This window comes from Pongo abelii, chromosome 1 (assembly GCF_028885655.2).
Source record: "Pongo abelii isolate AG06213 chromosome 1, NHGRI_mPonAbe1-v2.0_pri, whole genome shotgun sequence".
Taxonomy (NCBI): domain Eukaryota; kingdom Metazoa; phylum Chordata; class Mammalia; order Primates; family Hominidae; genus Pongo; species Pongo abelii.
The window spans coordinates 205,854,873-205,869,073 of record NC_071985.2 but is presented as its reverse complement, the minus strand read 5'-3'; the positions used below and the strand labels follow the sequence as shown (position 1 = coordinate 205,869,073).

The window sequence follows — 14,201 nt, the reverse complement described above, 5'->3', positions numbered from 1 at the left end:
GTGGCAGTCAACTCCTGGACAATAAAAGAGTTTAGTATGTTTAAACTACTTGATTTAGGTGTGGGCGGCAATTGTTCTTTTTATATTTTTTATCAGAACTGCTGATGTGCTTTTCTTCTCTTCCCAAAGAGTTAAAATTCCTGATCTGTGCTTTCTTCAGCAGGTTATTGAAGCAGATTCTTTCTGCTCAGTGAAGATACCTTGAAGTGGGTTTGCCTGGGTAATATTTCTGGAATTTTGTTGTGAACCTGGGCATCTAGGGACTCATTTCTTCAAATGGCCCTTCATTCCCTACATTATGAGACACTCTGAGAACAAAGTGGTTCTGAGTATAATCCTCTCAAGAAGTGACAACATCCTGAAACATATCTTTTCTCTCTTAGGCAACAGTTACAACACTCCACAAATCAGCTCGCCAAGGAAACAAATGAATTGCTGAAAGAATTAGGGTCCTTGCCCCTTCCGTTATCTACTTCAGAACAGGTTGGTATTTTCTGTTTTGTTTATTAATAGGAAAGGACTTTGTGTTAGTAGGAAGGCAGCGTGTAGAACAACAAAAAATAAGTTGGCCTTTGGTGCTAGATAGACCTCCTCTGCACCTCAGTTTCTTATCCATCAAGTGGGGGATATGTGACTGTTGGGGCAATAGAAAGAATGTACGCACCAGATGTGGCAAAGTGTCTGCATTTAGTAAGTAATCAATATGTGGTGGCTGCTGCTATTATTAATAACATATTATTAATATATTAATAAAATGGAGTTAACTGAAGAGAAATCTCAACGTTTGCATCTCTTTGGGGTTTGGCTAGCAGTTTTATGTTTGTAGGCTTCCTTTCTCTTAGTTTTTTTTTTAATTGTTATTATTTTTATTGTTGTTGTCGTTTTGGAGACAGGGTCTCCCTCTGTCACCCAGGGTAGAGCGCGGTGTTGCAATCATAGCTCACTGCAGCCTCCCACTTCTGGGCTCAAGCAGTCCCCTCCCCTCAGCCTCCTGAGTAGCCATGACTACAGGCATGTGCCACCACACCCAGCTAATTTTAACAATTTTTTTGTATAGACAGGGTCTTGCTTTGTTTCCCAGGCTAGTATCGAACTTGTGACTTCAAGCAATCCTCCTGCCTCAGCCTCACAAAGTGTTGGGATTACAGGCGTGAGCCCCATGCCCAGCCTTCCTAGTTTGTTTTGTACCCATTATCTTTAAATTTTAATGAAACATCTTTCTTTCATGTTTTGCAGTTACCTTCATGTTCTGTCATGAGTTACTCACAGGTCTCACTCAGGTTAAGGAGCTGCTCAGGGAAAAAGGGTTCTTTTTTCAAGTCATTTTCTTCAGTGGCCATTTAAATCCTTTAGAAACACACAATTTTTACTGAGATTCATTGTTCCCTTAATATGCCATTCATGAAGTCAGATGTGCCCCTCCTTCATTGTGGCTTGTCATTCATGATCTACCTCAGGTCTCCAGTAAAAAAACTTTCTCCATCTACCTTCCTATTATGATCCTGTTTTGCTTTTAGCTTCTATGCCGTTCGTGGGGGCACTTAACTTGTATTGCTTTTTAAATTTTATTTTATTTTTGAGATAGGGTATTACTCTGTCACCCAGGCTGAGTGCAGTGGCAATCATAGCTCACTGCAACCTTGAGCTCCTGGGCTCAAGGGATCCTCCCACCTCAGTCTCCTGAGTAGCTGGAACCACAAGTGCGCACCACCACACCCAGCTAAATTTTTAAATTTTTTGTAGAGATGAGGTCTTGCTATGTTTTCCAGGCTAGTCTCAAACTCCTGGGCTCAAGTGATCCTCCTTCCTTGGTCTTCCAAAGTACTGAGATTATAGACATGAGCCGTTGTGCTTGGCCTTTATATTGTTTTTTATTGTTGAACTTTTTAAATGATAATGTCCTATATCTGATGGCTCTGAAGACAAAGCCTTTCAACTTCCCTGTCCTGGGTTGTTTTTCAAAGTATGGGTTGTGGCTAGTGGAACATGAAGTCATTTTAGTGTATTGAGATCAGCATTTTAAAAAACTTAGAGTAGAAGTATCAGAGTCTATACTATGTAATAATGGTAAATATTGTTATATGGAACTGTTGTTTCATACATACATATGTGTATGTATGGATGGATCACGATGTCAAATTCTTTTTTTTTTTTTCTTTGAGACGGAGTCTTGCTCTGTCGCCCAGGCTGGAGTGCAGTGGCATAATCTTGGCTTACTGCAACCTCCGCCTCCCAGGTTCAAGCGATTTTCCTGCCTCAACTTCCCAAGTAGCTGGGATTGCAGGCACCGACTACCACGCCCGGCTAATTTTTGTATTTTTAGTAGAGATGGGGTTTTGCCATGTTGGCCAGGCTGGTTTCAAACTCCTGACCTCAGGTGATCCTCCCAGCTAGGCATCCCAAAGTGCTGGGATTACAGGCCTGAGCCACCATGCCTGGCCCATGATGTCAAATTCTTATTGTAAATCTCTGTCAAAAAAAAAATTGAAAATCACTAGTTTAACCTGATAAACTGTTCCATGTAGCATATCTGGAGTTTTGGCCCCCACTTGCAGAAGAGAGAGGAGGACAAGATGCTCTGTCATCCTGCTACAAAGTAGTTACCCTTTGGTTGTCTATATACGGGCTGTTTATTCTAATTGTTACTCATGCTGATGTTTCAGTTATGGGCCATTTCCCCCTTGCCATCCAGTATCTCTAAACTGCTGCCAAGTTACCCATTTCTTATTCCTAACCATGCACTTAGGGAATACACACTTGTAGATAGTTTTCATAGTAACAAAAAAGGAGTTGACGCGTCTAATGCAGAGTAGTGAAAGTATTTAAGAGTTAAGTAGTAGCCTAAGCAAAATATAAATAGAAAATCAAATCTGCTACCAAAACAAAATTCATCAAATGTCTTCTAAAACCAAATAGAAGTTATTTTTGGATTATGCAAGCTGTTGTTGCTTTCCATTATCTTGGATCATTAAGAACACGAACTAGATCTACAAACATACTATCTCTGGTGAAATATAATTCCTTGATTCCCCTCCTCTTGTTATGCTCAGTATCCTTTTGTCTTTTCACTCTTTTCTCATCTAATTAATCTTAGCCCCATCACCCATCTTTTCATTACTATCTTATACATCAAACCATACTCCTACTTTCAGTTTTTTTCCATACTTATATACTATCATCAGTGATCTAGTTACCCAGTCCAGTGGCTTTTGAGGTTGTTTGTTTGTTTGTTTGAGACAGGGTCTCACTCAGTTACACGGGCCGAGGCACAGTGGAGCGGCGCATTCGTGGCTCACTGTATCACTGTAGCCTTAACTTCCCAGGCTCAAGTGATCCTCCCACCTTAGCTTCTCGAGTAGCTAGGACCACAGGCATGTGCCACCACATCCAGCTACTTTTTAAATGTTTTATAGAGACAGAGTCTTGCTATGTTGCCCAGGCTGGTCTCAAACTCCTGGGTTCAAGCAATCCTCTCTCCTCAGCCTCCCAAAGTGCTGGAATTACAGGCATGAACTCCCATGCCTGGCTCTTTGTAAAGAGATTTTTTTTTTTTTTTTTTTGGAGTTTCACTCTTGTTGCCCAGGCTGGAGTGTGCAAATGGTGTGATATTGGCTCACCACAACTTCCACCTCCCAGGTTCAAGTGATTCTCCTGCCTCAGCCTCCCGAGTAGCTGGGATTACAGGCATGCGCCACCATGCCCAGCTAATTTTGTATTTTTAGTAGAGATGGGGTTTCTCCATGTTGGTCAGGCTGGTCTCGAACTCCCGACCTCAGGTGATCTGCCCGCCTTGGCCTCCCAAAGTGCTGGGATTACAGGCATGAGCCACCGCACCTGGCCATAAAGAGTTTTTATTCACTTTTTTTTTTTTTTTTTGAGACACAGTTTCACTGTGTCACCCAGTCTGGAGTGCAGTGGCGTGATCTTGGCTCACTGCAACCTCTGCCTCCCAGGTTCGAGCGATTCTCCTGCCTCAGACTCCCAAGTAGCAGGGACTATAGGCACACACCACCACACTAATTTTTGTATTATTAGCAGAGACAGGGTTTCGCCATGCTGGCCAGGTTGGTCTTGGACTCCTGACCTCAAGTGATCCGCCTGCCTCGGCCTTCCAAAGTTCTGGGATCACAGGTGTGAGCTACCATGCCTGGCCTATTCACTTTTTTCCTGTTTCCTTTGATCCTCTTGCCTATCCCGTCTTTCCTGAAACTTTCCTCTTGACATGATTCTCTTTCATTCTGTCCCCCAACTCTGGAGGTCCCCAGGTTGAGTCAGCCTCCTTCCCGGACTTCATATCCTCCTAAGAGTGGGCATGCCCCAAGGTTGTGCCATTGCTCCTCGAATTATTTCACTCTATGCTTTCTCCTTAGGAGTCACCTGCTTTTATGACCTCCCTTTCACCTTTATGATTATGACCTCCAGATCTTTTTCCAATCTAACCCCTTCACCTCTAAGTGCTTGGCCCATGTCTTCAATTCATGTTCTGACATCTCCTCCTGAAATAAACTACCTTCATATAAAACTTGTCTTATACTGAACTTCTCATGTTTCACCCAAACCCCTTAACTAAGTTCATTGACAATACTTAACATCACAGAAAAGTTTGTGCCTTTTGACCTAATATTCTCGCTCATGCTAATTAGCCCTAAGGGGAAAAAAAAATTCTGAAGGTAAACACACACACACACACACACACACACACACACACAGAGTCTATATACTCTGGAGCCAAATTTCCTGGATTTAAATCCACTTACTTTGTCACTTAACTGTGTGATCCTGGGCAAATTACATAGCCTCTGTGGTGCTTTGGTTTTCTGATGTGTGATGTGTAAAGTTAGGACTATAATAATGCCTAATTTATTTATTTATTTTTTATTTTTTATTTTTTATTTTTTTTTGAGACGGAGTCTCGCTCAGTCGCCCAGGCTGGAGTGCAGTGGCATGATCTCAGCTCACTGCAAGCTCTGCCTCCCGGGTTCACGCCATTCTCCTGTCTCAGCCTCCCAAGTAGCTGGGATTACAGGTGCCCACCACCACGCCTGGCTAATTTTTTGTACTTTTAGTAGAGACGGGGTTTCACCGTGTTAGCCAGGATGGTCTCGATCTCCTGACCTGGTGATCTGCCTGCCTCGGCCTCCCAGAGTGCTGGGATTACAGGCGTGAGCCACCACGCCCAGCAATAATGCCTAATTTATAGGTCATTGTATAGATAAATGAATTATTATGTAAAGCACTTACAGTAGTACTGGTACAATATAAGCACTATATAAATATTAGCTATTACATTGGGGCTCACTTTAACTTTATAATATTTAATAACTGAAAAATCTGGAAGGAATATTTACATAAAATTTAGGTCAACTTGATGGAATATATGTAAGCGATTAAAGATCATGGCCGGGCACGGTGGTTCACACCTGTAATCCCAGCACTTTGGGAGGCTAAGGCGGGTGGATTGCTTGAGTACAGGAGTTTGAGACCCAGCCCGGGCAACATCTCTACAAAAATTAGCCGGGCGCGGTGGCTCATGCCGTAATCCCAGCACTTTGGGAGGCCGAGGCGGGCGGATCACCTGAGGTTGGGAGTTCAAGACCAGCCTGACCAACATGGCAAAACCCTGTCTCTACTAAAAATACAAAAATTAGCCGGGCGTGGTGGTGGGCACCTGTAATCCCAACTACTCAGGAGACTGAGGCAAGAGAATCGCTTGAACCCAGGAGGCGGAGGTTGCAGTGAGCTGAGATTATGCCATTGCACTCCAGCCTGGGCGACAGAGCGAGACTCCATCTCAAAAAAAAAAAAAAAAAAATTGCGCCACCGCACTCCAGCCTGGGCGACAGAGTGAGACTCCGTCTCAAAAAAAAAAAAAAAAAAATTAGCCACGCATCATGGTACACATCTGTAGTCCCAGCTACTCAGGTGGCTGAGGTGAGAGGATCATTTGAGTCTGGGAGGTTGGGGCTGCAGTGAGCTGAGATTGCACCACTGCACCCCAGCTTGGGTGACAGAGCAAGACCCTGTCTCAAAACAAACAAACAAACAAACAAAAAAACCAACAAAAAAACACAATTGTGAAGAGTATGGTAACATGGAAAATGTTTATGATGTACTTAAAAGTTATGATAATATTTTTGTATGGTGAGGTTAGGGAATGATGTCCTCCCTGTTATTCTTATAATTTTGTTTATGCAAAAATAAAAATCTCAGAAGAAAAAGGTTGCTCATCTAAATTTGCTTTTAGTATTACCATCACTCTTCCAGGTTTGAAATTTCAGTCATTCTTGACTTTATCTCTCTTTCCCCACTACCAATCCAAATGTTTCTTAAATTCATTTCTTTATGATTTTATTACTGATACTGTGTCCTCCTAACCTTAAACCTAGACTATTGAGTTAGTCATCTGTTTGACTTGTTTCTTTTTTCCGTTCCACTTTTTACACCATCACAGACTAATTTTTCTAAGTTACAATTTTGTACCCATGATGTTTCTTGCTCAAAAATCTTCATTGCTCTTTGTTCTTTAGAGGTTGAACCCCAAACTCATTAGCTTGGCTTTTTTTTTTTTTTTTTTTTTTTGAGACGGAGCCTGGCTCTTTCGCTCAGTCTGGAGTGCAGTGGCGCAATCTCAGCTCACTGCAACCTCCATCTTCCAGGTTTAAGCAGTTCTCCTGCCTCAGCCCCCCAAGTGGCAAGGGACTACAGGCGTGCGCCACCACGCCTGGCTAATTTTTTGTATTTTTAGTAGAGACACGGTTTCATCATGCCTTCATGTTAGCCAGATGGTCTCCATCTCCTGGCCTTGTGATCTGCCCACCTCAGCCTCCCAATAGCTTGGCATTCTGTTGTGTTTTTTGAGACAGAGTTTCGCTTGTGTTGCCCAGGCTGGAGTGCAATGGCACGATCTCAGCTCACTGCAACCTCCACCTCCTGGTTCAAGCAATTCTCCTGCCTCAACCTCCCAAGCAGCTGGGATTACAGGTGACTGCCACCATGTCTAGGTAATTTTCTCTATTTTTAGTAGAGACGGGGTTTCACCGTGTTGGCCAGGATGGTCTTGAATAATTCCTGCCCTCAAGTGATCCACCCACCTTGGCCTCCCAAAGTGCTGGGATTACAGGTGTGAGCTACTGCGCCTGGCCTAGCTTGGCATTTAAAACCTACTATGGTTGGCCCCTTTCTTACCTTTCCAATTTTATATTTTAGCTACTCCCATTACTAAACCTGTAGTTCCAACCAAACGGTCTGCCTAGAAATCCTCTTCAAGTTCTGCCACCATGCCTTTGCTCACACTATTGTCTTGCTTGGATTTGCCTTACCCCTTCTTTCTGCTTCTTCATGCCTTCCTCTTACTTCACTGTCCACCTTCTCTTTAGGCCTTTCTTGACCACTTGAGTTCTTACTGATTATTCCTGCCTGTGAACTCCTATAGTACTAATTGGATATAGCAGTTATTTATAATGACTTTGTTACTTGTCTGTCTGTATCCTTTATTTACAAATAGATGGTAAGCTGTTTGAGGTCAAGGGTGAGTTTTTACTTCTGTGTTCTTAGAACAAAACAATGCTGTCAGTATGTGGGGTGTGTGTGTGTGTGTGTGTGTGTTTTGTTTTGTTTTGTGTTTTGAGACAAAGTTTCACTCTGTTGCTCAGGCTGGAGTACATGGCATGATTTCAGCTCACTGCAGCCTCAACCTTCCAGGGTCAAATGATCCTCCTGCCCCAGCCTCCTGAGTAGCTGATGTGTACCACCACACCCGGCTAATTTTTTTATTTTTTGTAGAGATAGGATTTTGTCATGTTGCTCAGGCTGGTCTTGAACTCCTAGGCTCAAGTGATCCTCCTGCTTCAGCCTCCCAAAACACTAGGACTACTGGCGTAAGCCACTATCCCCAACCTCAGCATATGTTTTTTGAGACATAGAAGTAACAAGCTTAGTAGATGTAGTCTGTAGATAAACAAAGTACTTATCAAGTCTCAAAGATTTTTAACCACTAGAAGCCTGTGAAATGCTTCTATAGTTTACAGGGAAGCTGTGAATTAAATATAGATGAATAGGGTTTTAACATTTTAGCTTAAACCCATCTCTATTTGGGTTCAATTGGAGTCCAGAGGTATTTATTCTCTTTTATATTCTCCAGGGCCCCAAAATTCTGAATTGCAGTTCTTTAGAGATTACTTTAGAAGTTAAATACAGGCTGGGCATAGTGACTCACACCTGTAATCCCAGCACTTTGGGAGGCTGAGGCGGGCGGATCACCTGAGGTCAGGAGTTCTACAATAGCCTGGCCAACATGGTGAAACCCCGTCTGTACTAAAAATACAATAAAAAATTAGCCGGGTATGGTGGTGGGCACCTGTAATCCCAGCTCCTCAGGAGGCTGAGGCACAAGAATCGCTTGAACATGGGTGGCAGAGGTTGGCAGTGAGCTGAGATCATGCCACTGCACTCCAGCCTGGGCGACAGAGCGAGACTCCGTCTCAATAAAAAGAAAAAAAAAAAAAAGAAGAAGTTAAATGCAACCCAGTTCCCAGGTTTGTCAGAATGAAAGAAGAAAAATTCTGACTTGGTCTATAGTATTAACTAGGGACTTGAGCTAGCAAAGAGAAAATTTATTAATTTAAAGAAGAGACTATTTCATAATAATTTTCCTAGTTGGAAATCTTTAAGGGGTATAATTTTGCTTTTAAGGGAAATTAAAACCAAATGATTCTGGGTTAATATGAAATCTCAAGTTCTTGCTTGATTTCCTTAGCGCCAGCAGAGACTTCAGAAGGAACGCCTCATGAATGACTTCTCTGCAGCCTTAAACAATTTCCAGGCTGTGCAGAGAAGAGTATCCGAAAAGGAAAAGGAGAGTATTGCCAGAGCAAGAGCTGGATCTCGTCTTTCTGTAAGTTGATCCCCAAAAGAAGACCTTTGCAATATCAGAATGTTCTTTCCCAAGTTTGTGGGTTTTTTTCTTTTTCTCTTTGACCAATAAACATGTAAGTTAGCTGCTGTGAAAATGGCAGGTTGGTGTAACTTATGTAAAAAATATGTATGCATGTGATCAAAGCCTAGAAAGGAATCTGAATAAGGGTTAAGAGATATAGGAGGAAGAACTATGTCTCATTTTCTTTTTCATTTTCATATATTGGTTTTAACGTTAGAAACTTGAAAATAAAAATAATGAATCTGTTTCCTAGAATATAACAGGCTAGTTTATTTGGACTAGCCCTCTCTTTTTGAAAAGGATTATCAAATACTGGATTTTAAAAATCCAACTTCTCAAAAGTATCAAAGATTATGAAAATATAGAGGTAAAGCCTGAGAGGTCAGCAGAATACTGAAACTGCTTTTGCATTGAATGTCTTTACTGAAGGCAAACTTGAACTTCAGTTTTGATATCCTCATGGCATGAGGAGGATAAAAGTCAAAGCCAAAGGTCTACGCAAGAGAGAGAATATAAAAGAAGGTGCAACTCAAATTAAACTGGGCCCTAAGAGACAATATCCTTAGAATATTAAGTCAAAAGTAAGCTCTCCTATCCCCCAGCAGATTGCAAAAAGATTGCATTAGCACTGAACTGAGCAGATGGAGGAGGAGGGCAGGAGAGAGGAGAAATCCAGATAAGGTTACCACAAAGTAACCTTCTTCAGGCGGATTTTCTGCTCAAATTCATCCTACCTGAATGGTTCAGTGGTCCTGGACTGGGAGAGCCACCTATGTGCAGGGTAGAAGCAAACACAGATTCCTTCTGTAGAAAGACACCTTTATCCTAGCCCTGAAATAATACTCTCAAATAATTTTTCTAGGGCAGTAAGTACCAGTCACTAAAAATAACCATGTGTGCAAAGAAACAAATTACTCTGAACAAGAATTAGTAGAAACAACAATGAAGTGAAATATACCTACAAAGACTTTGTATATTAGAATTATAAGACACCTATACTTATTGTGTTTAAAGACATAAAAGTCTGAAAACCTCTGCAGGAAACTACACAAAGATTTGAAAAAGTGTCAGAAGAATTTCTAAAATGGAAAGATATAATATAGAAATTTAAAAACTTAGTGGATGGGTAGTTTAACTAAAAAATTGGTTAGAATATATTATCCAGCATGTAGCATAGGGGGTTAAGAGGTTAAATATGGAAGAAACATTATGAGAAATGGAGAATGGAGAGAAAAGATCTAATGTAGTTTTAACTGCAGTTATAGAGTGAGAATAGGGCAAACATAGAACAGAGGTGATATTTGAAGAAATAATGACTGATAATATTCTAGAACTGATTAAAAACACTAGCCTGCAGTTTCAAGAAGCCTAACAAATCCCAAGCAGGATAAATAAAATCTCTAATCTAGATACATCAAAGACAAACTTCAGACCAGAGACAGAGAAAAATCATAAAGATAGCTGGAGAAACATTAGAATACCTTCAAAGACACAATAGTTAGATTGACAGTTGACTTCTCAACAACAGTGGAAGCCAGTAGAGTGCTATCTTGAATGTTGATGAAGGACAATAACTGCCTACCTAGGATTCTAAATCCAGTGAAAACATATGTCAAGAATGAGGGCTAATTAAAGACATTTTCAATCAAAAGAGAGTTTTCTATCAGCACATCTTATTGAAGGAAATTCTAAATAATGTATTTCAGGTGGAAGGAAAGTGATCTCAGATGGAAAGTCTGAAAAGCAGAAAGAAATGAAGAACAAGAAAGTGGTAAAGATGTGAAAAGACTAGTCACAGACAGGGAGAAGACATTGCTATATATATTTAATAGCAAAGGACTAGCATTTAGAATATATAAATAATTCGGCCAGGCGCGGTGGCTCACGCCTGTAATCCCAGCACTTTGGGAGGTCAAGGTGGGCAGATCACAAGATCAGGAGTTCAAGACCAGCCTGGCCAACATGGTGAAACCCTGTCTCTACTAAAAATACAAAATTAGCCGGGCGTGGTAGCGCATGCCTGTAATCCCAGCTACTCTGGAGGCTGAGGCAGGAGAATCGCTTGAACCAGGCAGACAGAGGTTGCAGTGAGCTGAGATTGTGCCACTGCACTCCAGCCTGGGCGACAGAACAAGACTGCATCTCAGAAAAAAAAAAAAAAAACAGAATTCCCGTGAATCAATATGAAAAAGAAAGATACAACGCAATAGAACAAAAGTTGTCAAACTTTTTAATCTCAGGAACCCATTACACTCTTAAAAATTATTAAATTCTCTGGCCGGTCGCAGTGGCTCATGCCTGTAATCCCAGCACTATGGGAGGCCGAGGCGGGTGGAGTTCGAGACCAGCCTGGCCAACATGGAGAAACCCTGTCTCTACTAAAAAATACAAAATTAGCCGGGCATGGTGGCGCATGCCTGTAATCCCAGCTACTTGGGAGGCTGAGGCAGGAGAATCACTTGAACCTGGGAGGTGGAGGTTGTAGTGAGCCGAGATCGCACCATTGCACTCCAGCCTGGGCAAAAAGAGTGAAACTCCGTCTCAAAAAAAAAAAAATCATTAAGTTATCTTCTTGAATCTTAAAAAAAAAAAAAATTACTAACGACCCTGTATTAGTCTGTTCTCACTCTGCTATAAAGAACTGCCCAAAATCAAAACCACAATGAGATACCATCTCACACCAGTTAGAATGGCAATCATTAAAAAGTCAGGAAACAACAGGTGCTGGAGAGGATGTGGAGAAATAGGAACACTTTTACACTGTTGGTGGGACTGTAAACTAGTTCAACCCTTGTGGAAGTCAGTGTGGCGATTCCTCAGGGATCTAGAACTAGAAATTCCATTCGACCCAGCCATCCCATTACTGGGTATATACCCAAAGGACTATAAATCATGCTGCTATAAAGACACATGCACACGTATGTTTATTGCGGCATTATTCACAATAGCAAAGACTTGGAACCAACCCAAATGTCCAACAATGATAGACTGGATTAAGAAAATGTGGCACATATACACCATGGAATACTATGCAGCCATAAAAAATGATGAGTTCACGTCCTTTGTAGGGACATGGATGAAATTAGAAATCATCATTCTCAGTAAACTATCGCAAGAACAAAAAACCAAACACCGCATATTCTCACTCATAGGTGGGAACTGAACAATGAGAACACATGGACACAGGAAGGGGAACATCACACTCTGGGGACTGTTGTGGGGTGGGGGGAGGGGGGAGGGATAGCATTGGGAGATATACCTAATGCTAGATGACGAGTTGGTGGGAGCAGCGCACCAGCATGGCACATGTATACATATGTAACTCACCTGCATATTGCGCACATGTACCATAAAACCTAAAGTATAATAATAATAATAATGATAATAAAAGAAAAAAAAAAAAAAAAAAAAAAAAAAAAGAACTGCCCAAAGCTGGGCGTGGTGGCTCATGCCTGTAATCCCAGCACTTTGGGAGGCTGAGGCAGGCGGATCACAAGGTCAGGAGTTCAAGACCAGCCTGGCCAACATGGTGAAACCCCATCTCTACTAAAAATATAAAAAATTAGCCAGGCATGGTGGCAGGGGCCCATGATCCCAGCTACTCAGGACACTGAGGCAGGAGACTCGCTTCAACCTGGGAGGCGGAGATTGCCATAAGCTGAGACCGCACCACTGCACTCCAGCCTGGGCAACAGAGTGAGACTCCATCTCAAAAAAAAGAAAGAAAGAAAGAACTGCCAGAGACTGGGTAATTTACTTTAATTTATATAGGAAAGAGGTTTCATTGACTCACAGTTCCACATGGCTGGGAGGCCTCAGGAAACTTACAGTCATGGTGGAAGACACCTCTTCACAGACAGCAGGAGAGAAAAATAAGTGCTAAGAGAAGGGGGAAGCCCCTTATAAAACCATCAGATGTGAGAACTCAGTCACTATCATGAGAACAACATGGGGAAAACTGTCCCCATGCTTCAGTTTTCTCCATCTGGTCTTACCCTTGACATGTGGAGATTATTACAATTCAAGGTGAGATTTGGGTGGGGACACAGAGCCAAACCATATCAGACCCCGAAGAAGTTTTGTTTATATGAGTCATATCTATTGATGTATACTGTATTAGAAATTAAAACTGAGAAAAATTTTAGATGTTTGTTTATTCATTTACAAATAATACACTTATTACATATTAACATGAATATAAATTAGATTTTTTATGCACATGGGGAAAGAAGGAATTAAATTAGATTTTTAATTTTAAAAAATTGTGTTTCCAAGAAAAAAAATTATTGGGCAGAGTAGCATTATTTTCATTTTTGCAAATTTTTTTTATATTAATGTCTGGCTTACCAGAAGGCAGCTAGATTTTCATAGCTGCTTTTGTTTTTTAACCTCCATACTAAAGATGTAAGTGATTTATGTACCACCGTTACAGTATTAGAATATTCTGAATTTGACTATTTACTTACTTTTACCAGTGAATGTTATACTTTCATATGTTTTCATGTTACTAATTATTATGCTTTTAATTCAGCTTGAAGAACTCCCTTTAGCACTTCTTGTGAGGCAGGTCTAGTGGCGATGAACTCTCTCAGCTTTCTTCATCTAGGATTATATCTGCTTCTATATTCAGTCTATTATGATAGGTTTTTCTGGTTGAAGTATCTGAAGAAAATCCAAGCTGGCAGAAATATACAATTGGAAAAGGAATATTTTTATAATCTTGTTGATACTCTTCTTTGATACTGCATCAAAACTTGACAAAAGTTAGTTGCATTGTACAATCTAAAACCATTATAATGACTTCATACTCTGTTACATTAACATCTGTTGGTCTATATTATACTTTGATTGGATCTTTTATCCATGCATGATTTTTATAGCATCATGTATTTATCATTTGGATAGTATTGGTTCCCTGAGTTATGCAGCTCTTCCAAATGTCGATACATTTCATTTTACAATATAAAAAAATACATATTTCCATCAGTTTCACCAGAAAAGTATTTAAATATTGGGAAACTCTTACAGTGGTAGATACAAGTCTTCCGAAATTTTATTTTTATTTTTACTTGAAAGCTACATTTTTATCATTGGCAACAAACACCCTCTGTTGTTTTCCTTGAAGTGACAGGCTCATACTTATTTTCAACAAGTTGTCTGCCAAATACCCATCTGAAAAGTTTTTATGTATACGTTTATGAAAGTTTTAAAGCTTTTAAATAAGTTTTTAGTAAGTTCTTATAAAACTATATTGAATAAGTAAAAA

General features: G+C 40.7%; 1 protein-coding gene across 1 annotated transcript in view; it reads left to right on the top strand.

The window, feature by feature from the left end:
* STX12 (syntaxin 12) overlaps nucleotides 1-14,201 on the top strand; it is a 52,517-nt gene that overhangs the window by 20,564 nt on the left and 17,752 nt on the right. Inside the window, 2 exon segments of the mRNA NM_001131944.1 lie at nucleotides 384-483; nucleotides 8,756-8,893. Coding sequence (NP_001125416.1) covers nucleotides 384-483; nucleotides 8,756-8,893 — 238 coding nt within the window.